General features: G+C 39.4%; 1 protein-coding gene across 7 annotated transcripts in view; it reads left to right on the forward strand.

The window, feature by feature from the left end:
* Window positions 1-23175, forward strand: part of kif13a (kinesin family member 13A) — a 64930-nt gene extending 41755 nt beyond the window's left edge. For 2 of the 7 annotated variants that reach the window (XM_041792778.1, XM_041792783.1), the window contains 23 exons: window positions 458-620; window positions 792-935; window positions 1032-1181; window positions 1453-1617; window positions 1780-1953; window positions 2719-2870; window positions 2958-3090; window positions 3243-3389; window positions 3880-3912; window positions 4818-4917; window positions 5666-5792; window positions 5890-5945; window positions 6033-6157; window positions 6699-6875; window positions 8875-8967; window positions 9066-9218; window positions 9307-9384; window positions 9481-9531; window positions 9668-9755; window positions 9858-10009; window positions 13406-13570; window positions 17504-18641; window positions 21587-23175. In XM_041792778.1, the coding sequence (XP_041648712.1) occupies window positions 458-620; window positions 792-935; window positions 1032-1181; window positions 1453-1617; window positions 1780-1953; window positions 2719-2870; window positions 2958-3090; window positions 3243-3389; window positions 3880-3912; window positions 4818-4917; window positions 5666-5792; window positions 5890-5945; window positions 6033-6157; window positions 6699-6875; window positions 8875-8967; window positions 9066-9218; window positions 9307-9384; window positions 9481-9531; window positions 9668-9755; window positions 9858-10009; window positions 13406-13570; window positions 17504-18641; window positions 21587-21720 (3898 nt within the window). In that variant the 3' untranslated portion in view covers window positions 21721-23175. The remainder of the gene's footprint in view (window positions 1-457; window positions 621-791; window positions 936-1031; window positions 1182-1452; window positions 1618-1779; window positions 1954-2718; window positions 2871-2957; window positions 3091-3242; window positions 3390-3879; window positions 3913-4817; window positions 4918-5665; window positions 5793-5889; window positions 5946-6032; window positions 6158-6698; window positions 6876-8874; window positions 8968-9065; window positions 9219-9306; window positions 9385-9480; window positions 9532-9667; window positions 9756-9857; window positions 10010-13405; window positions 13571-17503; window positions 18642-21586) is intronic. The other 5 variants (XM_041792779.1, XM_041792780.1, XM_041792785.1 and 2 more) reach the window with 5 other exon arrangements.
* Window positions 23176-27179: the final 4004 nt, after the last annotated feature.

Below are 27179 nucleotides of genomic sequence, written 5' to 3' on the forward strand. Positions count from 1 at the left end.
AATAATGAAGTCAAACTTGTCAGTTATTGTCTTCTTTCATATTGAAGGTCATAGAGAGATATTAATATTACTACAAGTATGTTTCAGAGCCAGATTAAAATTGTCTCTAGAGCTTTACGTGTGTTTGCTGTGGTGTTAGGTAGCGTTAACAGTGATCCTTTGGTTAAGTATCTTCTCATGGTTCTTAAGGATTTTATCACTTTTTGTAAACTCTGACAGCTGTGGTTGGTGCAAGTATTTGGATTGATAATGCAGGTATCAGTGAATCGTTTGTTGAATCTTGGATGTGATATTTTTCAAGTCAGTAGTGAATAACTTGTATACAATAGCTGTTCCTGTGTGCTGCTGCTTGCTCCCTTACAACTTGGTATGTCTTCATCCTCATGGTCATGAATGATCTCTGTGTTCTGTTGTCTCTCTGTGCTCTGGTGTGTTTGTGTTTTTGTGTGTGTGCCAGGGATGAGCTCTTCCGTCAGAGCCTGTCTCGGCTCAGGGAGCAGGTTGTGAAAGCCAACACTTTGGTGCGAGAAGCCAACTTTTTGGCCGAGGAGATGAACAAACAGACCGACTATCAGGTCACCCTTCAGATCCCTGCAGCCAACCTTAGCGCCAACCGCAAGGTCATACCTCCTCACAGACACATACCACCACCATACTAGAGAATGTAATACATGCTAATGTTAAACAGACTTCATTATTGTTTGTTTTAGCTTTGAGGCTTTATTTTAAAGGTGAGAAATCTACTGACATATCAGAGTGAACTGAATCTGTTAAACCTTTCTTCGATACAGCGTGGAGCAATAGTGAGCGAGCCAGCCATTCAGGTGAGAAGAAAAGGGAAGGGTACTCAAGTTTGGACCATTGAGAAGCTAGAAAACAAGCTGGTGGATATGAGAGACCACTACAGGGACTGGAGGGAAGGCGCCGAGGAGCTGGTAAGAAACATGCTGAGAAAGAGAGTAAAAAAAAATTGTAAAATGTCTGATAATAAAATGGGTTGTTCATGTTTTCCTGTGTTTTATTTTTCCCAGAATAATAAGACAAACAGTCATCACTGTGACCCGTTCTATGAGGCACAAGAGAACCACAATCTCATAGGAGTAGCCAACATTTTTTTGGAGTGCCTTTTCCATGATGTCAAACTGCAATATGCTGTCCCCATCATCAGCCAACAGGGAGAGGTAAGGCTGCTCTTGCATAAACAGATAAATGTGCAGATAAATTATTTATGCTGCAGCTTTCTCTATTCTTAAGACATCAGATCAATATGAAAGATGATGCACAGAACTCAGTTAATGAAATCTATAATGCATGACTTAAAATACATAATAGGATAGGTTTGAAAAATAGTTCACTGTCAGATATGTGAGGTAAATGCTAGTTTAGATGCAGCAGACAATCACAGATTGAGTTGTAATGATTGTCAGAGATGATCTTGCCTTGCTCTTTTAGGTAGCAGGCAGGTTGCACATTGAGTTGACACGAGTGAGTGGAGCCGTACCAGAGCGACTGTGTGGAGGAGACGACTCATCTGAGAACTCCAGTGAGAGCAGCTGCTATGAAGTGATGGACACCAATGGAGAGATTGTCCACATGACCAAGAGGCTAACCTGCAGGGTAAAAGCTACTTATCAATGGATTTCAACAAAGATACTTTGATGGTGTCCCCTAGATTGTTGCCATTGTTTTGATTTCAATGTTCACTCTGATTTTGCTCTATGAAAAACTGAAGTATTTTAGCACCAAATGACTCAACTTTATTCCGTTTCTTTGCTTCAGGTCCGGATCAGGGAGGCTACAGGTTTGCCCCTCAACTTGTCGAACTTTGTGTTCTGTCAGTACACCTTCTGGGAGCAAAGCGAGCCCACTGTGGCCCCTCCTATGGTCAGCCCAGACAGACCCTCCCCTCGAAGCCCAGATGCTCAGTTTACTGTCCAATTTGATCACTGCAAGGTACGCATAAAGGGAAATAAGTAATTCCTATGAACATGTACTGATTTCAAGGCTGATATTTGATTACAAACAGGGTGAAACATGAGGCTAGGACCTCTTTAGCACTGTACAAGTTATCTTAGTAAATGTATTTGGATTAAACATTAATTGACTATGAATGTATTCAACCCCTTGGATGTTCTACTCTTTTATTGATTTTGTAAATCAATCATGGTCAATATTATAACCTCTTCTCGGAGTTGCTTGGAGTATTCTTTTGTCTTCATGGTGTAATGGTAGCCATGAATACTGATTAACCAGTGGCTAGACCTTCCAGACACAGGTGTCTTTATACTGCAATCATTTGAGACACATTCACTGCACTTTTTTTTGACAAAAAGCCAAATTATAACGACCATGACTGATTTTAAAAATCAATAAAAAGTAAAACATCAAAGAGGGTGAATACTTATAGTCACTACACTCAACACTCTACTTAAATAGGCACCAGGTCCCATTAAGCCAATGTAAATTAATGTTGCAACACATTTTCTTCTTAGGGCATGAAACGTGCATATACCAGGAGGTAAAAAGGGGATATTATGGAACTATATGAATGTTGAGAAAAAAGTCCCTTTTATTACCTTTACTTTACCTTTTAAACCTCATTTCAATGTACAAAAAATGTCTGGTTTTAAATTATTTACCTGAAAATATGTAAATTCCTATCACTACTGTGAGAATTACTCAGTTTGGTTCAAACCCAACCTCTTTTCTTTCATTCAGGACTACGTTGTGCATGTGACAGATGAGTTTTTGGAGTTTATATCAGATGGAGCTTTGGCTATAGAGGTGTGGGGCCACCGCTGTGCGGGGAACGGTCGCTCACTCTGGGAGCTGGATGCTCTGGAGGCTAAGACCCAGACTTTACGAGACCGGTATATTTGCCACTCAAATGTCTGACATTTACACTCACAGACACTGACGTTTTATGCCTCACTTATCACGGCTGCTGTGTGTTTAAGGTGGAATGAGGTGTCTCGCAGGATTGAGCTTTGGACGTCCATCCAGGAGCTGAACGAGCAAGGGGAGTACTCGTCTGTGGAGCTGCATCCTGGAAAAGACATCAGCACAGGAGGAGTCTTCCAGCTCCGACAGGTCAGAGAAAAACTGAATTGTTTCCCTCCAGGTCAGACTGACTGCCCTACATCAAACTCACATTTAAGAGGATCAAAAGCGATTATGTAACTATTAGCAGCTTTGTGTGTGTGGTAATTTGAGAGCTGAATTGTGGGGATTTGTCCTTGCAGGGTCACTCCAGGAGGCTGCAGGTGTGTGTGAAGCCGGTCCAAAACTCAGGAACGCTGCCTCTGCTGGTGGAGGCATTGCTGTCTGTCTCTATCGGCTGTGTGTCCGCTCGCTCCACCAAACTACAGAGACCTCTCGACAGCTACCAGGTTTGTCAAACACTCTTTTTTCACACATTTACACATAACTTATGCTGTTGTGTTGACAGAAGTAGGATTAGGAGCTGATTTTACATCAAAACTGAGCAGTTATTAGAGAACAGTATGCTTGTTTCATGCCCAACATTATTATGCTGATTCAGCTGAAGTATGTTTAGTCCATCCCTGGTTTCGTGCCATTACTGGTTCATCTGGAGAGCTGGCAGTGAGTCTAAAGAAGACTAAGGAATGTACAAACTCATTAGCGCTGTGTTTGTTTGTTCATGCTCTGATTTGACCTAATTCAGAAAGGAGGCGACGTTTTGATAAACTAGAAGTAGTCACGGAAACCTTTTCCCCATTTGTTCTCATTAAAAGAGCAACTTCTTGGATTTGTTATGGTTTTTAAAGGAATGTATTCTCAAAAGCAGATAAAATTGAAGTGCTGTAAAGCTAGGATCCTTGTTCCCCTTGTTTGACTGCGTGTGTTCTCTCCTGCCAGAGAGAGGTGGAAGAAGATGTGGATAGTTATCAGGTACCCTCTCAGTCTCCTCCTGCTGCTGCTCTCACCCTCTAGTTCATTCTGCAGCATGAAGGAAAAAGCTAGTTGTATGTTTGCGACTTGGCCTGTCGCTGGAGGCAAAGGGCCAGTCTTTACCAACTAAACTAGTGTATTAATGAACAGCTGCTGCACATTTGGATGATTTATGAAGCTGTATTGATCAAAAACACCCTCTGGTTTTTGCATCTTTTTGAGAAAAAAACACTGTCACACCCGTGGATGAGCTCCCATCCTGGCTGCCAGGGTTCGAGTCCTGCTCTTTTTTGCTTTCCCCCTCAGGTTGCACACACTAATGCTACTATGCTTGTCACTACTGAAGAGCTGCAGGAATGATAAAGCCTCACGTAATCACATTGGCATTGCATGGCTGCATGATTTACTTTGCATGATGGGAGTGTGCTGAAATCAAAAGCCTAATGTGTTTGGCTTTGGTGGTTATTTTGGATATTTTGCAAAAAGGAATCTGCTTGGTGGGTTTCCCCCAAAATAAGTGGTCTGCTGTGCATCAAGGTAGGACACTGGGTGGCTGTTGCTGCATGTGAGAACATGTTTGTGTGTTCATGCAAACCGTAGATGTGTGTTGGTGAGTGCATGTGGGTGAAATCTGGAAAGTGGTCAAGAAAGTTTCAAGAATATTAAACCATTTTTTGTTCTCTTTGAGCCAAAGCACAGCTTGAGGGCTTTCATTTTTAACACCTCAGGATTGGGAGTCACAGGATTAGTTCTAATTTAGCTTAGCTCATTTATGAAAAGCTGAGGTGTTAAGGAGTCACTATTTTACTACTTCAGTCTTGTGCACCCTCATTCGTCCCATAAACACCTAACTTTAACTTGCAGCAGATTTCTTTTCTGTTATTTTGTTTTTCTTCTGGTTACAGGAAGAGGATCTCAACTGTGTCAGAGAGCGTTGGTCAGAGGCCCTCATCAAACGTCGGGAGTACCTTGATGAGCAAATTAAGAAAATTATCAACAAACATGGTGGGTCTGTGAGCCTGTTCTACAGCTGCAACATGCTGGGCAATTTTAATGGCAGATTGTTTAGGCTATCAAAAGATTGAAATTTTTAATTGCAATTAATCTAGGAATTTCTGTGGTTAATCGCAATTAATCACACCCTTTTATTGCATTTTGGAATTCCACTACTTTGCATTTTAAATTGTTTTTATATAATTCTTTGTTTTTCTACTGTCTTAGACTAGGGGTAATTTACTTCCTGTTTAGATACTGACCTACTTATATTAGTAGATCGGAGGTGTTAACATGAACTTAACAGCAGGAAAGGGAACTTTTTATGGATTAAAAAGAAAATAAGAGAACATTAAAAAGGGTTCAGATTACTTCGACTTGTCCTCAGCCATCTGTGATTTTTTTTTTACTTTATTTATTGTTATTTTTTAACATATACAAAACAACATGCTGATAAAATGAAGGTCATGAGTGGCCCATCCCCCATCCTCACCCTTCAGTAGGCAAATAACAGGGTATACATTCAAAACTATTGTAAAATATAGTCCATCAAAATAAATAGATTCATACAATGATTGAATAAATGAGTATGTAAATTGAAAATCAAAGATTAAATAGACAGATAAAAAGAAGAAAGTAATAATGATAATTACAAACAATAAATGATAAAATAAAAAAAAACATGTTCAGATTTGTTGTATCTACATAGTATTACCAGACTTCTGTATGTGCTGAAGTCTCCTTGCTCTTTTGTATGCAGAGAAGTCAGAGGAGGATGTTGAGCGTGAAGCTCGGCTGGTGGAGCAGTGGGTCGGCCTGACAGAGGAGAGAAACGCAGTGTTGGTTCCTACACCAGGCAGCGGCATCCCTGGAGCTCCTGCAGACTGGTAAAAAAACAAACTTCCTCCTATGCACACGTCAGACTCGGTTTATATACTACGTTTGGCTTTCTCCACTATTAACCTCATATTGAACTCCATTCAGGACCCCTCCAGCAGGAATGGAAGCTCATATCCCCGTTCTCTTCTTAGATTTAAACGGTGAGGATGATGATCTTTTGTACAACTGAGGTTTCACTGCTTCTTTTTTACGTTGCATGAGCACTAAACTGTTTTTTATGCCACCAGCTGATAATCTGACAGTAAATGAGCAGCTGACCGGCCCACATGCCGCAGGCGTTAACTCTATCCTACCCAAAGAGCATGGGAGCCAGTTCTTCTATCTGCCCATCATCAGACACAGTGATGAAGAGGTGAGCTGTGGGCTTGACATTACTGCCCTCCTATGACCATAAAGGGAACTCTGTGACTTCCATAAAAACTAAACTGTTATTTTCTAATGTAAATTAGACTTTTTTTTTTTTTAAGAAGCCCACATGTCATGTTCTTATGCTGTTTCTCTAATGCTCTTTGTTTCATTTGACAGATTTTATTTGTAAGTTCTTTTTTCTCAGATAACTGCCCACCAGAGCAACTTATTTTCCTGCAATTATGTGTGCAATTTAACCATCACACAGTCTTGTAATTATATAGTGTCATGCCTTGAAGAAAGTATTGGAAAGAAGAGTCATCTTCATTTCTATTTGATCTTCTTTTAATGCAGTAACCACACAGTAACCACTGCCCTCTTTATGGCTCCTAATTGTGCTGACGTGTCATGACATTCATTTTTTTGCTTCCTGGCCAACTCTTGCAAAAACCAAAAGTGCGACCCACTTACATGACCATAATCCATGTGTGTGCTCTGTCTGTAGATAAAATCTAAATGAAAAAATCTCTCCTCTTATTCATCAGGTGTCTGCTGTGTGCTCCTGGGACTCATCCATCCATGATTCTGTGCACCTCAACCGTATCACGTCTCCTAATGAACGTATTTACCTGATAATTAAAGCCACAGTGCAGCTCAGCCACCCAGCCTCCATGGAGCTGGTGCTCCGCAAGAGAATTGCTGTCAACATCTACAACAAACAGGTTAATACAAGAGATATCTGATTATTGCATCAGCCCAAATATAAGACGACTAAGAGATGACCCTCTGATGGAGTTTCCATAGCCAAATACACATCTAAGAGATGCTTATTGCAGAGCTTTAGGAGCAGAATTAAAACTTTTCTATATATTTATACCTGATCATCTCCTCTTCTTAAATTTTTCACCTTCTAAACCCTTTCATCCAACTTCTTTTGATTAATTTCTATGCATACTCCTACCTATCGGACCCTAAGGGGGTTCGTCCTGCCTGGGAGCTACAGCAGATCCCCTATTAACCAATGTCAGTAAGACGTTAAGCATATACTAATTCAGAATAGTCATTCCAATATCATATATATGTAACTATCAAATTGTATCCTGCTTATGGTCCGTCTTTTTGAAATATTCAGAGCATCCCGCTCTTCTCTCTTTTCCTATCTGTACCAACGCAAAAGGATTCACTCACCGTTGTGTTGCACCAGATTTTATGCATTTAATAAAAATCCAAGGGCCCACTGGCAGGTTGGCTGTTCATAAGTAAACCACATAAGACACAATTAATGCATTTATCAAGCTACAAACAATAATAAAAGTGTGAAGTTGAAGCTTTCCTATACTTTATCATAAAAAACCTTCCTGCTGTATCAGAAAGAACACCCACAATCTAAATCCAACCACATTTTAGTCCAACAACAGCTTTACATCCTCAAAGATCCATGGACTGGTTTGTATAATTTCAAATTTACTGTTGTTGTTCTCAATAGTCCACTCTATTTGCCCTAGTAATTGTGGGTTGACTGATATTCGATTTTCAAGACGAATACCAATTATTAGTCGTTCCTGAGACTGAGGGCCGATATTAAAAGTCAAATTGAAAAATTTAGGAAAATTTAGCCCCAGCTCCATCAGCATGAGCACAAAGTAACACAGTAGAAGCAGGAGAACAGGAAGTGATGCTGTATGCACCCTGTCAGTGGTACCCAAGATTTAGTGTTGATTGGCTAGCATTCATGTATTATCCAGCCAATCAGATTTTGTTGTTTACAGGACATTTGTTGAGACTTTTGAGAGTGAAAATAAAGCCAGAAGAGAAGACACACTTTGCAGTGGTACTAAAATAGTGCATCTTTTGTTTAATAATTGATTTTTGATAAAATAAAATGCTGATACAGCTAATTGGCAAAATGCCACATATAGGCATCAGTAATCATATAGGGCCAATAATCAGTTGACCCCTAGTAGTAATGGCTTTTTCCAGGCAATTATTATCAATGCGTTATAGAAAAAAGTCTGCAAAACTTGATCCTTTTTGGGGTCTTCAGTTTGAAAATGCCCGGTCTTCTTCTTATATAAACAGGTTTAGAATACTAGTTTTCTCTTCTGTTGATATCAGCTTTGAACCTAAACCAGCTAAGTCTCCATGCTTTGGTCCAGTGGAGTTTTCCAGCTAATACCTCCCAGTTACAGTCATCTACATGCCTCTATCTCACAATACAAATTCAGATGGGAGAAATACTATGTTTTTGTTGTAGGGGTCAAGGAAAAACTTAACAGTGGATCTTGCGTTCTCTCTAATTACCTGTGTCTGCAGAGGACGCTAGGGAGCGGGAACAAGATAACTATCTGAGATAGAATCAGATATAGATGAAACGATGCATTGCCAACTATTATCTTAAAATCAGCATCTTCACTCCACCTCAGTTGCTGATTAATTTGAACTAATTTTCAGCCTCTTTGTTACGGATGATCGTAGAGCCTCCCTTTGGCACTGCAGCTGTGAATGACAGCTGGCCTCAGTCATGGGCGGTCCACTCGCTGTACAGATAAGCAGCTCTGTGAACATCGGTTGATATTAAAAGTCTAAAGTCCGATTATAAGAAAGCCCCAGTATTTTCTGATGTTTTTCCAGAAAAACCCTGTTATATTGGGCCGATATGGGGAATTACTCAGACAGGTTTTGTGTTGAAAGTCTAACATTGTTTTGATTTGTGTACTACAGAGCTTCACTCAGAGTCTAAAGAGGAGAATGTCTCTAAAAAACTCACTTTATGCCTGTGGTGTGACCTATGACATTGTTTCCAACATACCAAAGGTAAAGTCAATTTCTCTGATTTTGCAATTTAAAATGTTTTCTGCAAGAAATTCCTTAACCTCACCAGCTTTTTCTGTTTTGATCTCTTTTCTCTCCAGGCCTCAGAGGAACCAGAGGAAAGGGAAACCTTGGCCCTAATGGCTGCTCGCGGGGACAGTGAGGAGACTCAGGATGGAGAAACGTACATTGAGAAATACACACGCGGAGTTCTGGAGGTGGAGAACATCCTCAGTCTGGAGAAGCTACGACAGGTATGTTCTAAGACAAACAATGTGAACATGATGTTTTAATGGATGTGTGAATTATTGATGATAAATATCTCATCATTTTTCCCTGAAGGCTGTGACAGTGAAGGAAGCACTCACTGCCAAGGGGAGACACCTCAAAAGGAGTATCAGCACACCAAATGTACAGCATGTAATGAAAAAGTCACTCATCTGCACTGTCCACTGAACCATACAATGATAATATAACAATACGTGACTCTGATTGTCTGTTGTTTTCTCTTTCCAGTCTTCATGTAGCAAAACAGATCTGACAGGTTGTGATGATGAAGAGTGTAAGGTAGGCAGCCTTTATAAGGGATATCCCAAAGGATTTTTACTTAACCTTGTTAAAGTTAAAGCATAAAGAGACTTTTAGATGCAATGCCACTTGAATCTTTTTTAATTTCCTGTCTAACCTGCGCAATAATGTTAAGGACCACTATGAACATGGGGACAGCACCATCTGCAATCCTTCAGAGGGCTCACTTTGCAACACGCCTGTCAAAAGCAGGGATAACCAAGGTAAACCCAGCTGGAGTCAAATCTTTCTCTGTTTTTTTTTTTGTTTGTTTGTTTGAGAAAGGATTTGTTTTTTAACTGGGTTACTTTTATGTTCTTACACAGGTTCAGTTCCAGAGAGCCCGACATTTTTCAACTCCAGTCCCTTCAAAGTCCTCTCCCCTCAGCCCCCCAAGTTCCTCAAAGCTCTGCTGCCCGTCAAAGAAGAGAACAAAGCAAAGAAAGCTCTGGAGGCTCGGCCGCTGCTCGGACAAGAGGTAAGCAGGAAAGAGTGACTCCCCTCATTCTCAAAGGAGGAATTTTTTTACATTTTTGTACATGTCACCCATCAAAAATACATTTCACATTTTATCATGTCACTTTCCTGTTAGATTGCAACAACATGGTGAACACACATATTATTAGAAACATGCTTGTCCCAAGATGTCCAGACTTAAATGAAATAAGTCTGTTTGGCCACACAGAAACAAAAACCCCTGATGTTCCCATCTATTGTGTTTATGTCAGTGAAAGAGCATGATTCACAGAAGCATGACTTCCTCTGCAGAAAACTAAAACAAAATGAGACGGAGCATTGCTGCAAAGTCTCATGTTGTAATTTGTGATCATTGGATTTTTGTGATTATTTGTGGCTGTTAAAACCATTGAAACTAACCTTGCATTTTTGTCTTTAACTGTGTTTGAAGTGGATTCAAGGAAGTGCACTTTAGAAATCAGTCCTATCTTATTAAAAAATGGTGCACTAAGCAGAAATTTAGAGTGAAAGAGAGAGGGGGGAAGTTCACAGGTTATATCTGTGGTCGTACACAAAGAACAGCTATTTGAATAAAATAATTTGGCCATACCAACAAAAGGTATCTCTTTTCTGGTTAACAACTTTTGACCCTTATGTGCCAATATTATGTTTTTTATGTTATGTATTTAAATTTATTTAAACAGCAAAACCTCAGTGAGATCAACAAACTAATTTATAAGAATTTTCTGGCAAAGATGGGCAGCAGCACAATTAACAGAGTTACAGACATAAATCAGAGCAGTTACAAATACAGATCAACCAATCCTGAGCCACAAAGTCATTGATCAAAACATCTACAGCCTGAAGCCTCTTCCTCCAGTGCCATCAATCTGCTATTTAAAATATTTAAAGAGATTGGCTCCCCAGGACATAGAGGTTCCTGTAGCAGATTCCAGGCTGCAGGAGCAGCATACCTCAAACTAATTTTACCCATTTCAAGACACACTTTGGGTCCAGATAGCAAAAGTGAATCTTGTGACTGAGTCAGGGAGCAAAGACAGTAGCTTCCAGCACTTTTCACCTGAATAAAATCAGACAGGTATGAGGGAAGAAGATTATATATAGCCTTATAAATAAGGACAAATGATTTAGCCAATGCTTTGATAATGAGGGCCACACTACTCGATCTTACAGAATGCAATGATGAGTTAAGGACCTAAGATTGGTAATGAACGTCAGTGCCCCATGGTACAAAGTATCTAAAGAGTTAAGAGCAGTGATCAGTAACTGGCGGCTAGAGGGCCATATCAGGCCCCCCAGAGCGTCCCATTTGGCCCCCAAAAGATGATTAAACTAAGAAATGTGAGAAGGAATAAAATGCATTGTGATTTTAAGGGTATCCTTTATCTTGAAATTTCTACAGCTATAAAATCAACCCTCAAAATGATCAAGATTGCAACAGTAGCTTCAGAAGTGACTTCATGTTTGATCTGTTTTTTTACAGAAATCCACCTTTCAGCAAATATAAGCAAATATGAAGCATGATAAACACATAGTTGTCAGTCCAGCCCTGATTAGATCTGCTGATTTCTGTGTCAACTTTTCACTCCAGGCTCTTGAAGAGTATGATGTTTCTACCTGAGAATCAAAACAAAAGACCTCCATTTGTTTTTTTACTAATCAGGATGCAGCATATCAGCATCAAACATAATGATAGACAACATGGCAGTCCTAGAAATATGTAGCTAAGATATTTTGAAAAATACAAATACTAATACATTAATACATTAATTGGACCGAAATATTTATTTTAATTTATTTAAAAGATTTAGCCTGTCAAGTCAAAAACCGGCCCTTGTATTAACGTAGTTGATGACCCCAGATTTAAGGCATTGAGAGGATGCATGCATGTATAGAGGATGCATGCATCAGCATATATGATAAAGAACACTGCTAAGAGTCATTTTGATAAACTTTCATGACATAATTTTAGCTGAAGGATGCCCTCTTATTCTGTTAAAAATACTTTCAGTGCTGCCTGCATCATATATCAGATAGCAATTTTACAGACGTTACCTCCAGTAGAATCAGTCTTCACTGAACAATAGAGGAGTTTTCTGTTTGTGCCAATTTTGGCACCCCCTTGTGGGCAAAGAAGTAGCTTTTATCTCATTGCAGAGCTTCACCTGTAGGTTCTGTTTCCCAACAAATACCTCAATAATCCTTAAAAAGTCGCATGCAGCACTCACTGGGAACCTTTGAAATAAATTAAATAAGGACTTTGATGAGCATGCTGCTAATTATCCTGTTCTGACACCTACCCTGTGGCAGCAAATACGGGCTCTCAAACTGATATTATTTATCATAAACAGGGTACCTGCAGATCCTCAGAAACTCTTAAATTAGACTTAATAAATGTAAGGCAATTGAAAATCTAAAAATGTCTTATTTTTTACTAGTGAGTGGCCTTAAATGTTTGAAGGCACATTGACTAACAATGTCTTCATCCAGTCTTTCTTTTCTACCTCTAGTTATTTAATTTTAAACATTTTTGAGTATATTCTTGTTGCATATGTAACACCACTATGCTGTTTATTGGTAGAATAGCGGAATTTAATGTGCCAAAAATCATCAATTTGGGTGTTGATGATTTCTCTGTATTCTATATCACTTGACATTTTATTTACAGCCAATTAAACCAGATAATTCAGCTCTGTTTGATCATTTGCCACACAAATATGGTTTAATTTTTCTTTTTCCCATTGTAGGTCTTAACAAAGGTCTTAAAAAGTCAATCTAGGAACCCTGTATAAAGAGGCTGTAAGTCAAAGACAGGCTTCTTTGTTTTTTTTTACCCTAACCCTAACCCTACAAAACCACTTAAAGTCCTTTACAGGAGCTTTAATGAAGTTATTAGTTTAAAAAGCAGCCCTTTAAGTGCTTTTGCATAGTTTCAAACCATGCAGCATCATTGCAAATGTAAGATTTATATTTGTTTCCTTTATTTGGGGAGTACAACAAAGTAGGAATTCAGGGGGAGAGGGTAGGAAATGACATGCCAGAAGAGAGTACAGGTTGGAGGACCAAATTCCATACAACTAAAGACTAGGCTATCTGCACCCCATCACTGCAGATTTAGAATATAGAAGGTCTATTATTCACTACAACACCAATGGTATCTGTAATCTGAGATTTCCCCCTCTCATATTAACAATTCTATCAGTTTTAAAGTTACATCAAGGTCCAGCAAAAACAAAGAATTGTGCAATGAAAAGCACATTTACTGGCTTTTAAACTACTTCAAGCACAGTATTGTAATATATTAAACTGCATGGCACTAACTGTGTAACTGGCCTGCCCAGCTCCAAGCATGTTGTGTGTGTGTGAAGTGTGTGCTGTTGTTCTGACCCATTCGCAGAGCATGCGCTCATGTGTGGACAGCCCTGCACTGCTCCCCCCTCCCTGCTCCTGGCACCGGCCCAGGGCAGGCAGCGAGGGCCACTGCAAGCCTTCCACCTCCACCCTCACCTCCACCTCCACTCCCACCAGCAGACAGCTCAGCCACACACTGCCACACACTGCTGTAAGTGTTACACACTCCAGCACACACCTCTGTGAGGGTCAATGTGAGAGCTTTAACACAAATGCAATCCATGATATACTGATGAGTGGGGGATGACATGCACCAAAGAGCCTTAGGACTGGGAGTTTAACCTGCCACCAGTGCGATGAGGACTGTAGCTTTTATGAACAGGTATCCTGCTCAACCAAGCAAGAGGTCAGAATTCACTCATTTGGTAAATCAGGTGGCAAATCTACAGAGGCTACAGTCTAAAGAAGTCATAGGTTAAACTCCAAACCTTGGTCTCTTGGCACAGTTCTACTCCAGTTTCACCCTCACATTTTTTGTCTCTCTTCCTCACAAAAGGCCAAAATAATATCTAAAAAGAAAACACACACTCAAATGGCACAATGTCCTGCCACTTTATTGATTGTAGATTTGCATTCTATGCAGCACAAACAACAGAATTAATCTCTTATTGCTCTATAAACCTGATAACCCACATTCACATAGATCTATCATGAAAAAGAAATGAGAAAAATTATAGTTTTATAAAATTCAGTACATTTAATATTATCATCTAATGCTATATTTATTTAGATCTTATTATATCTTGAATTAACAGAACAGAAAAATTGACTTAAGATATATTAATATTATATATTATGATATATTGTACAAACAATAGTTACATGAAATGTTTTTTTACTGAACTTGGGCTTCCAGGGACTTTAGATTCTTTTAGAAATTATGTTAAAAATATTTGTTAAAACTATAGCAATGTTAATTATTCTTATTAAAAAGAATTCTAAATTAAAATTGAGCAAAGGAGGTGGGCAGAGCTGAGCGGCAGGTCTCTCTACTCGTCATCTTTGGTATTGTTTTGATCGAGAGCCTCTTTGCGGTGGAATTCACACACACTGCATTTAAGTAACATGTACACCGGCTATGCTGTGATCCACTCACGAAGCACATTGCGGAGCAAACCTCAGAAAATCAGAGTAGTTACACTGCCCATGCTGCGGTTCAGCTCTGGCGCGATCCAGAAGTGCCATTCCACTCTGCTTCACAGGAGCACACTTTCAGCACCTGCTGCCACCAAACTGCATCAATCTGCCTAGAGCAGATCGATCCATGCAGCTGGGAATATGTGCAAAGTATACGGTCAACTTCAAGATACAGCACAATGTACAAAATCCAGACAGTAAATCATCACTATATCAGCATCACATCTCATCCTGTGGCACAAGCAAAAGGCCATGGGAAGATCAGTGGGTCACAGAGGTGTTTTTGTAAACACATTTACAGCAAGACATCAATTATCTCATTACAACATGTCATGAAATATACATTACTTCACATCTTGCTGAGTTATGTCTTTTTTTTTTTTTTTTTTTACCAACACAAAAGAAATTCCATCTTCTAGCAATAATGCTCAACTTACGCCAGAATGGAAAAGAAACGTAAACATGAACAGGAACAAAACATACACCCTGGGAAATCCAAGCAGACAATACAATATATTCTTGATGTTAAATAGATTTAACAGCATCAGTCCTTAGTACCTGTCAAATGAGTTAGAAAAGGGCCCCACACATCAAGAAAGAGGTCTTCCTTTCCAGCCACTCTATGAATTACCCGCTCATAGCTTGCCATTGTGCTCAACAACTCTACCTATTCTTTAAAAGAAGACATATTGGATGATTTCCACTGGTGCAAGATAACTCTACAGCCTGACAACAGAGCTAGATGGCGCCACAATTTTTTACGTTTTGACATTTCAACAGTATCTGATAGTATTCCCAAAAAACATAAAGTGGGATTTTTAATCAAATGAATATCCATCAATTAATTCAGGAAAGAAATGATTTTAACCCACATTATTTCTGTTCTGTCACAGTGATATAGCATATGTACCGGGGTTCCCACCTCTTTTTCACATCTCCAGCATGGCTCACTGTTCCTAAGTTTAAGCCATGCTAATTTAGAGGGAGACCAATAAGATCTGTTTAAAATCTTATAAAAAATTAGTTGTGACTTTGCATCACGTAAACGGCAAAACCTTGATGCAAATATTTGTTTCCAGTTATCATCTGAGATCTCCTGATCCAGGTCCCTCTCCCAACACCACTTCAGTCCATCCAGTTTTGGCACTGGTGTGCTTCTAATATATTCATGAAATGTAGATGCTCCCTTAGTTTTCTGTTCTATCTTAAGTGAAATCTTCTGAATGCCTGTGTTCCCTTGGAGCATATCGTTTTTATTTCCAAAATTCAGAGTTGCCCAGCTTATATTTGTTTTTAATTTCCTCAAATGAACTGAATCCTGCCTCATCCATCACACCTCTAATAATGTGAATGCCAGCTCTGATCCATTAATGCCAAACAATACTCTTTTATCTAGTAAGAGCTTTTTATTATACCATAAGGAGGATCTAGCTGTTAATGATGGATCATATTTTGTTATTTGGTGTGCTCTTTGCCAGGATTCTCTAGCAAAGACTAGCACTGGATCTTTAATTGGAGCCGCCTGTCTGTCTGTGACAGGAATGTCTCAATAGAAAAGGGATGTACCAACTGCTGCTCAATTTTGACCCAAGAAGGGATATTAATTACATTATAAACTTCAGGAAAAAAGTCTGGCTCCACAAAATTAGGGGCATATATGTTTGCAATGGTCTTTTTTTGTCCTTTCAGTGTAACATCAAAAAATCACCCACCTACCTTCTGTACATGGTACACATTTATGAACCTGGCAATCCACATTTTTTCTTATTAGAGTACTAACTCCTCTTTTTCTTGAAGAATATGTGCTGTGATATTCCTGACCCATCCATTCTCTCTCAAGTTTAACAGCTTCCTCATCACTGAGATGCGTTTCCTGAATAAATGCTAAATCAGCCTTCTGTTGTTTCAAATATGTAAGAATTTTCTTCCTCTAATAGAAATCAACTTAACTTATTGTAAAACACAATATGGGGGGGGGTCTCAATCAAACAATAACAAAAGATGAAAAGTAAAGTTACACTTCTCAGCTCTGCCCACCTCTTTTGCTTTATTTGTATGAAGGATTCTGTTTAAAAAGATGTGCCCATATTCTAAAGAGTAAACCACCATTTTTGTTTCAAGGAAGAAAAAAACGTAATAAGGGAGGTAAAAATGGCCTCCCTGGTTAATGCTGCCAGTGATATTAAAATGCTTAGCACATTGCTATGAGCTTGGTGGATAAAATGTGCAGCTAATGACAGAGAATAATCGTGGCAGCACAAAACACCATTAAGATACAGTAACAGAACAGCAGCTTCCAGTAGCAGCTCATGCTCTTTTACATAGCAGTGTTTCATGTAACATCACAGCGATGACAAACACACTGTGTCGTTCAAGGTGGGACTGTTACAACTTTAACAATGAAGAATTTCTCTGGCTTTAAAAAGTGTTGGAAATATTTGAGGTAAGGCAAATAATTAACCAGAAAATAAGTACGGTATGAGGTCATTTTTAGTTCATGCAGACATTTTAATACAAAGATTCGAAATATTGTACCTCAAACCTAGAAGTTAAAAATAGCAGACACGTTACAATGGGTTTTTTTTTTCATTTCTTTGCTGCAGTTTCCTTATATTGTGAACTAGTCCTCAATGTCAACATTGCCAGAGTGTCAGGTAACTTTTACATTATCATTAAAAATAGTTAACTATACAATACTGAGGATTAAAGAGCTATGGCCTCTCAAACGCTCTCACTCTACCTTGTTGCTGGTAACATTGCACTGTTAATTTGATGGCTCAACAATCATTCATACACTATATTATCCATCATCACATTTTATGTTGTTTTTTTTCATTTACTTCATTCTCTTTTTAAAAAAATATGTAGACTGAAGCTTCATACAAGTTTGATGTGACTTTATGTGATGTGGGATGTTTCTTTTGTCCTGCTGCTGTCATTTAATCAGCAGGACTCTGATGACGAGGAGCCAGACGTTGACATGACCCTGAATATGCATCGGGCCGCTCAGGACCATGGCAGCTTTCAGCCCTATATCCCAGAGGACTTTGCAAACTTTGAGATCTACAACGCCACTCTAGAGAGCCAGGAGGGCTTTCTGTCCTCCCGCCCCGACTGCAAGGGAAGCCGCTGTGGAGGTGGGAGTGGGGAGAGGGAAGTGCCTCGAAGTCCCACAGCCAGCAGCTGCACCAGTGGCTACTTTTCACACAGTGCCTCCAACGCCACGCTGTCCGACATGCCGTTCAGTGCCAGTGAGAGCTCCGACCATCTCAGTTGCACCTCTAGAGACACTCAGGACCCCCTCGGCTGTCCTGCTGGACGAGGCTCCACCCAAACCAAAAGTGTTACAGCAGGGTCTGACACTCAACAACCACCTCTCTCAGCAGGTGGGCTTCAGGATCTGCTCAACCAGCCTGCCTACTCACCTATCAGTATCTCTAACTGCACAGACAAGCTGCAAACATTCCCTCACAACTGTGTTCTCAGTGCCAGCCAAGAGTTCACAGACTTTAAAGGTGCTGATGACAGTATTGGAGAGGGAGATTTAGCACATTTCACAGAAGGATGGGAGCAGGAAGGTTTGGAGTTTTCTAGAAACCAACTAAAGGAGCCAGTTAGTGTAGAAACTTATGATACAAACACTGAGATCTCCTCTGATATCTCTGGTATTAAACATGCATCTACTCCTGAAAACACTACTTTATTAAAATGTCCAAATATTACAAACTCTACCCCAGTGCTTGTGCCCGATAAAGTCCCAGCTCCATCAGCCCCACTCACAATTTCACCTACAGCCCCGCCCTCTGCTCCAACTCCTCCACGGGCAGGAGGAGAACCTCCCATTCAGGAGCCGGCCCAAGGAGATCTGCCCCATGGGAGTCCCTGTCCCAGCCCAAACCCCAGCAGTGCGGAGCCCTCAGGTGATTCCAGCGGAGATGAGAGCACCCCTGTGGCTCAGCTTCCTGACTGGATGGCACCTGGGGAGCAGGTGTGGGTAGGGAAGAGGAGAGGGACAGTCCATTACGTTGGAGGGGTGGAGTTTGCCAAGGGGATCTGGATTGGTGTGAAGCTTGACATGGCAGTGGGTGAGTTTAGTTTGCAAATATCTTTGTGCAAGAAAAGTTTGAAAGACAGGTGTATGTAAAGGTGCAAATGTAGGCTGACATACCATACTTTCAGTGCTTGAAAAGGCATTTTTGCCCTCTTCCTGATTTCTTAATTTGTATTTGTCATACTTAAATGTTTTAGATCATCAAACAAACTTTGATATTAGACAAAGAAAACCAGAGTAAATCCAAAATACTGTTTTAAATTATGATTTTCTTTATAAAGGGAAAAATGGTCCAAACCTGCCTGGACCTATGTAGAAATGTAACATCTGCACACAAGCATTTGTCTGTCACATCACTGTGGAGGAATTTTGGCTCACTCCTCTTTGGAGAATTGTTTCAATTCAGCCACACAGGAGGGTTTTTCAAGCATGAACAACCTGTTTAAAGTCATGCCACAGCATCTCAACAGATATAAGTCCAGATTTTTAACAGGTCACTCCTAAACCTTCTTTTTTAAGCCATTTAGAGGTGGAGTTGCTGGTGTGTTTTAGCTCATTGTCCTGCTGCTTAACCCAAGTGCACTTGAACTTAAGGTCACAAATTCATGGCCGCACATTCTCCTTCAGGATTTGCTGTTAGAGAGCAGAATCCTCGGTTCTATCAATTACGAAACAATTATGACAAATGGTTCAGGTCCTGAAGAAAAAAAGCAGCCCCAGACCATACCACTACTACCACCATGTTTTACTGTTAGTATGAAGTTCTCTTTATGAGATGTTGCGTTACTTACACACCAGATGTAACGTGACACACACCTTCCAAAAATCTCAGCTTTGTCTCACCAGTCTATGAATATTTTCCCAAAAGTCTTGAGGATCATCAAGATGTATTTCATCATATGCCAGACAGGCTTTTGAGTTCTTGGTCAGCAGTGGTTATTGGCCTTGGGATTCCCCAGTAGATGCCATTTTCACCCAGTCTCTTTCTTATTGTTGAGTCATGAACACTGACCTTAACTGAGTCAAGTGAGGTCTGCAGGTCTTAGATGTTGTTCTGGGTTCTTTTGTGACCTATTAGATGAATCGTCGATGAGCTCTTGGAGTCATTTTTGGTAGACTGTTCACTCCTGGGAAGGTTCACCACTGTCAGTTTTCTCCATATGTGGATAATGGCTCTCACTGTGGTTGGCTGGAGTCCCATAGTCTTAGAAATGGCTTTGTAACCCTTTTTTAGACCGAAAGATGTCCATAATTTTGTCATCTGTTCTTGAATTTCTTTAGATTTCAGGATATGTTGCTTTTTGAGATATTTTAGTCTACGTCCTTTTGTCAGACGGGTTCTATTTAAGAGATTTCTTGAGTCAACAGGTCTGGCAGTATCAGGAAGAGAGCAACATATGTTTTCACAGCACTGTATTAGGATGAACATGAAATAATGTCCCCATCACTTTATTTGTCTACCAATGTTTATGAAATGTTTCTAAGTGGACAAAAATAGGATGTAAATACTCTCTGGCTTATTTAATGCTAAATATAGATGTTAATACATTCATGGCCTCTCAAACTCAATTTAAGAGCCCTGGATTATAAAATGGTTGTGGAGCTCTATTTACCCCCTGATGGCAGTTATTGGTTTAATATAAGGACATTCAGCCATGTAAGAAGAGAACGTGTTGTTATGCTGAATAGTAGCACAGCAGTTATGTGTTTATAGGCGGGGACTGTGCTAACACTTGAACACATGGTATGAAAATTCCCCCACCAGAAGACTCAAAACAATAAGAGATGACAAGTAAAGACATGCTGCTTACCTCAGCCTTACATCGCTGCTTACCTGTCTGTTTAATTGAGGGTTGTACTCAACAAAAGCTACATGCCATAATGTGTACTTTCTGAACAGTAAACTACAGTTTTCGTGTCATGGATGAATTTCAAATAATGTGGAAGAAAAGCTGTGGCCTTCCTGGCTTGCAGGATTCAGGGATTGCTCACATCACAAAACCATTTTTTGGGATTATGTGGGGAGTTTTGGCAACAAAATGCAGAGAATAACCATGGTCCATCACAAGTAGGCAGCACAAAAATATCATTGAGACACACAAACAGAACAGAAAATTCTCCATATTGGACTCTTAATAACTATTCAAAAGACCTAAAAAATGATCATTCGAACAGTCAGAATGCTGTTGGAGTGCTTTTTGACCAATCTATTAATATCATATAACACAAAACGTTCACATTTTCACAAAGGTTCTCTCATTTGCCATCAGCAAATGTTAATGGGCATGAACCCATGTATCAGCTGTCTATCTGCTGTGTCACATCAGTTTAACGCTGGCATTTAGCACAACTTATGGCAAATTTGGAGAAGAGATTTATTAATGTGCAGAAGGTGGGAACTGATGGACAAGCTGATCTGTTTTTATGGTCAAACTGAGAGAAAGAGAAAATGTTCCCATTGTTGGAGTGTTACACCAGAAGAAGTGCTGGTGAAAAATAAAATGGTGGCATTGCTATTAGCAATTGGCTACATGATTATTTTACACTTATTTTACACAAAAGTAATGATTGATTCTAGAAAGAAAGCTCCATTCGTCAATGAATTTGTCGTGTTAAGTCAACATACTGCTCTTTGGTTCTTTACAAGGAAATTTGCACTTAATCACATCACACAAACCAAACCCAAAAAATACTGTACATATGGGATATTCAGGACCAATGAGGGTTTCCAAAGTGGAGATTTGCACTATCTGTTTGGTTGCCCTGGTATTTATTTTATTTTATTTCATTAGAATTTCATCAAAGTCTTAAAATCTGGTATCGTTGCAATCCATGTTTGGTGATTCCAGCCTTGGCCTCAGTCTACTAGCTCTAAACTTGAATGTTTGATGAAGAGGGTATGTTGCATGCTTTAGTCCCTCATATAGCAAATGCTCATTCTGACACAGCATTATGTTTTTTGTTTTTTTTTTTTTTTAGGTAAGCACAATGGGACTGTCCAGGGTAGAGTGTACTTCCGCTGTCCCCCAGGCCATGGTGTGTTCGTGAAGCCGTCTCGCCTCACCAGAGGGCCGCCCAACATGGACACAGAACCCCAGACTCTGATCAGATAGGACCCAAAGATGGACCAGCTTTCTTAAGAAGGACAGGGACCAGGAGAGTGAGGGTTGGTCCTCACATCTAGTGCCTAAAACTGCAGGCTGACTTTAACGTCTCCTTTACCCAGACAAGTCTCTATGTTGATGTATCCTATCTGTCTCTGCTTTCCATAAAGCATATCTGACCCGTGCGTTTAATGAAGGTATATCTGATTTACAGTCCACTAAAGATTCACTATGCACATATCTGGTTTTCTACATCATAATATTTTTGATAGAGAACTTTTAACTGGGAGCTCATATGGAAATATTACCCACATTTTCTTACATAAGTTTCTGAGCATTATATGTATTATTTTTGTAAGACAATGCATCCTCCCCTGAGGCTCATAGTGGAGAAATCTGGGATATGAAGAAAAGAATGTACTACTGTTATTATTAAACATTGATATCTACATCAATATGATATGTCAGGGGTAACCAAAGAACTACGGTTCCATATCTGCTGTTATAAGTATGTTATTTTTCTAACGTACATATGTGGAGATAAATATTATATATACATCTGTGTAAAAGTAAAGCTTAGTGCCATATCTTTAGGAGTAATGCCACATACCCGAAACTGAGGGCAAATTTGAGCTGCTCTCTCAGTGTTTGACTGCAGTTATGATGTTTTATTATCCTGTTGAAGTACTGTAACACTGTGGAGGAAATAATCCCCATCCAGCATGAGACTGTTGCTGTTTGAACGCTTGCACTGGAAAGGTTTTTTTGAGGGTTCATCGACCGTTTTCCACATTGGACTGATGAAATATTTTCCATCTCAAGTGACTGAAAAACCATTAATGATCACTTTAACCTGAGGAACAAGTCCAAGGCCTGGATACACTGATGCCTTAATGCCTTGTTTTCATAAAGAGAGGCACATACGCACTCATTGAACTTCAGTATTAGTTCGCCGAGTTTTAAACTATGGACCTAAGCCTGTGTGCATATCATGACACCCATAGGCATTCAAAATGCCATCCAATAGACCATCTTTTACCTGTCTTTCCATCTATAGTTGATGTAAACAGAGTGATATGTAACACCACGTTTCGAGGTACTCAATAATGCATTTTTTCACATGGAGGATTGGATGAATGGGTGATGGACAGTATCAGGTTACAGGAGATGAGGCACAAGTAGTTTAGTGGTTGAAAGAGAGTTAAACTTGTGTTTTAGTTGATGTGGTGAACTGTGGAACTGACTATGAATAGTTACATATCCAAGCTGTCAAGTAAATAAAACAAACCCAAGACCTTACTTTAAAGAAGAGAACAAAGCTGCTCTCCCTCATAAGGAGCTGTAAATAGAAATGTATTTGAATATAGTATTTACACTATAATAATGTACAGAATTGTATTTATAATGTATCTCAAACTGTTTTAATTGGTACAAAATGTTCTAGAATAGAACATTTACAATCAATGTGGTGTGTTGGCTCTTTATTTGGCTTGTTCAAGCTGAGTGTTTTTGTGGGAATTTGTGCCCATTCATTCTGTAGAGCATTTATGAGGTCAGGCACTGATGTTGGACAAGAAGGTCTGGCTTGCAGTCTGCGTTCCAGACCCTTGATGGGGTCGATGTCAGGGCTCTGTACGGGCCAGTCAAGTTCTTCTACACCAAGCTCATCAAACCATGACTTGACTTTTACTTTGCGCACTGGGGCACAGTCACATTGGAATAGAAAAATGGCCTTCCCCAAACTCTTGCAACAAAGTTGGAAGCATAGCATTGTCCAAAATGTCTTGGTATGCTGAAGCATCTGGAGATAAGGGGCCTAGCCCAAACTCTAAAAAACAGCCTCATACCGTTAATCCTCCTCCACCAAACTTCACAGTTAGCACAGTGACGCCAGGCAGGTAACATTCTCCTGGAATCCGCCAATCCAAGACTAGCCCATCTGGCTGCCATATGGAGAATCAAGATTTGTCACTCCACAGAACACATTTGCACTGCTCCACATTCCAGTGATGGCTTTTACACATGAATGCACCTTAGCAGTCATTGACCCTGCTCTGTGAATTTATGTGGTCTTCTGATTCTTTGCTGAGTTGCTGTTATTCCTAAATTCTTCCTCTTTCTAATAATAGCACTTACAGTTGACTGTGAAATATCTTATTGCAAAAAAAGGTTTCCTATCACAGTGCCACGTTTGAAGTCACTGGGCTCTTCAGAATGATAAAAACAGTAATTCCAAAGGAATCATTATAAATCTATAAAAGATGGTACAAAGTGAACCTAGTATATGTAGATACGATTTTTGTCTAGTTTTTAAGTCTATAGGAGGAACTGAGTTGGAGTTAAAAGGCTTGAAAGTTGACTGAGATGATGTGTTGGTCTGTGATAGAATGTTAGGACTCTCATAATAAGGTCACAGCAAATGTCTCCTGGAGGGCAGCACAGCAACAACAGGAAGAACAAACATGGTTGGTTGACCCTTTACCTGTATCTTTGGTTGGTTCATGAAAAAATCCAAGAGCAGAAATCTGTTTCAGGCACACAGAAAAAGTTCCAATCATGCACAGAATGTTTGAGTGTGCTAGGACAGTTTTGAGTCCATACACAGAGACAAAAACTGGAGCATGGCACAAACAAGCAGGAACAACCTGAATGACAGAAGAATGATTTGAGCTCAAGCACACAAAATTTGAGCAATTTATAAATAAGGAGCACAAATAGAAAAATCTATGCACAAGAGGCAGTTTTGAGCACAAAGGCATCTGAGCCCAAAACTAATGAGTTGTACCCTCAAAATGTAAAAAAAAGCACTCTCAAGTTTTGCTACAGTAATGACTCCATATGTTCGCTTACTTTCATTTGGCTTCATAACCAGCTAAAACAGGAGTTATATCAATTACTGAAGAAACAAGGAAGAGCGGCACAGTGCACTTCCTGATGCTAAAATTGGATCATATGTTACTCTCACACTAATTTGTATATTTAAATCAAAATAAGCCTCATGTAAATTACATTTAACCTTGCAAAGCAGATGGATACACCCGTTTCCTTGTTTCTCACCGGCGAATCCATCTTACAAAGCTCCCATCTGAACTGTTTTTGGGCCCGGTTAGAAAGTGACAGGACCTTTTAAAGCTTTCCCAGATAGATGTATAAAACAAATCTATCTAGCGTGTCAGGTTAAATTACATTATGATGGATTCAGATTTATATATAGTCTTGCGCTAGCCATACATTGTATGCACAACATCACTGGATCTTTATTCTTTGCTACATCTCTTGACATTGACGTCAACAGTGATGTTACCTTCTAGTTTTCTGGTTTCTCACTGTGGTTTAACATTCCTGTGTCTCTGATAACTGATATTAATGGTCCAATGAAACATTTCTGATGGCATAAAGATGACACAAAGATGTCAGCATTCTCTGCTCTGCAAATGATGCAGGCATCCGTCAGCAAATCATACAATGCACTGGGTCAGTGCCTCTGCTACTCATATTAAGTTGCTATTTTTAGTGTTAGTGTTGGATAAATGTAAACTGTATGGCCCTTCCATGCTGTTAGGATAAAAGATACTTACTCAGGTCTATATTTGGCTCAAGTAAAGAAGTAAAAAACAATTCAGCATAACTTAGGTAAAATCAAAAACACAACACACAAGATACACATCCAGAAATATATATCAAATAATTTTTTTTTATATTTAAAAAAATGAAGTTCAAAACTAAATTGTAAACAAAAATATAGAAAACATAACCAAAAATAAAAAATGGCTTTGATTCTGAGAATGAATTGGTTCGGCCTGGATTAGCAGTGTGACCTATTGCAAAGATGGCCAATACTGACAGGACTTACTGTTACAATTGTGCATTTTTAACGAATTTAACTGCTACGGGGGGTAGCTTTCAGCATTTTTTATATTAACCACAGCAAATATTTACACTGAGTGATATATTTGAGTGATTTGAAGCAGGGGGAGAACATGAGCCACAGAAAATAGCTACGTGCACCACTTTGTCCACAGGGGGGTGCCAGAATTTACGCAAGCAAAAGTTCCTCACTGGAGCTTTAAAGGGAAATATGCATAATGATGCATTTATCTTCTTTTATACAGTGCTTAACAAATGTATTAGACCACCCTAACCCTAACCAAAGTAAGGTTTATGCCACAGCTGCCCTAAATTAACAGCATTGGTAATTTTATGTTTCTGCAATGGTTAATACACTTACACTTGTAGAAGCTCTTTAACCCAAATGATATTTTTAATGCTAAAATATAATTATTATTGTTACCCATGAATTTTCAAAGTTACTGATTTACAAAAAAACTGTAGCCCAGTGAGCCGGCTCAAATTTGGGTGAATTCAGTTTGAAATCCCTCATTCCTGTTCAAAATGGTAAAACGTGGAGAGTGCACTGAACATGAAAGAGTCCACATTAAAGCACTTCATGATGCTGGATGGTCTTTGAGACAAATATGGCAGGTGGTCTAATAAATTAGTTAAGCACTGTATGTAAGTTGTGATTTTTACATTTTGGAGAAATTAAAAAAGTAGAATCACTTGTGGGCTGGCATTGTTGTGTAATGCACTCTGGGTAGTAAGGTCAAATGGTTCTTCCAGCATCTTTTGAACTGCACCAACTCAATCTACATTTCAGTAACTGGTACAGTGGATGCACTCAGGTTACATTTTAAAAGGCTTTAAGGATTTCACTGCAAAGGAAGGACAATGCGACTACCTGACATCTCTTCCCAGAGTGCATTGGACAAAAATACCAGCCTACATTTTAATCTATGTATTGAGATTTTCTTAAAGTGTAGGAATCAAACGTTTCTTTGTGCATCTAAATTTAATAAAGTGAACATGTGAGGGGTTCCTTTTAAATAGAATTTTTTATACATTCAAAACTTGTGCATTATTATGAAATAAATATATTGTGTTAGAACTGTTGGACCACTTATTTTACAGCAATGTCTAGGCTCAGAAAACCGTCAAATACTGATTAATGAAAATTGAATATTCAGCCGTTTTTATTGACACAAAGGACACTCACAACAATTGAAGCAATGTGTAACAACTATCCAGAGTGCAGCTGTGAATAGGCCCAATCCTGCTGTAGCCCTTGTGGTCACTTCAGCTGTTCATGTTCACTGAAGTTTCTGTTTATAGTTACACAAAACTCCTGAAGATTTCCTGAATTTTCTTGGATAGCTGCATGTGTGAATGCAAGCAGCTGCATTTTCCCCCCAGACTTTACACTGAATTTCCCCTGATAGTCTATAGTATGCCTTAACCCTCATTCACACTGGCACAAACTCCTAAATGTTTCTTGAATGTGAGTTGCATGTGTGAACACAAACAGTTGCATTCCATACACTGTATTTTTCTTGCTAGCACCCTGGTATTTTCCCCTTACCCAGCCCTTTGCCTTGTCTTAAGCCCCATTCACACCTGCAGTCCTGAAAATG

This window comes from Cheilinus undulatus, linkage group 8, assembly GCF_018320785.1.
Source record: "Cheilinus undulatus linkage group 8, ASM1832078v1, whole genome shotgun sequence".
NCBI classification, from domain to species: Eukaryota; Metazoa; Chordata; class Actinopteri; order Labriformes; family Labridae; genus Cheilinus; species Cheilinus undulatus.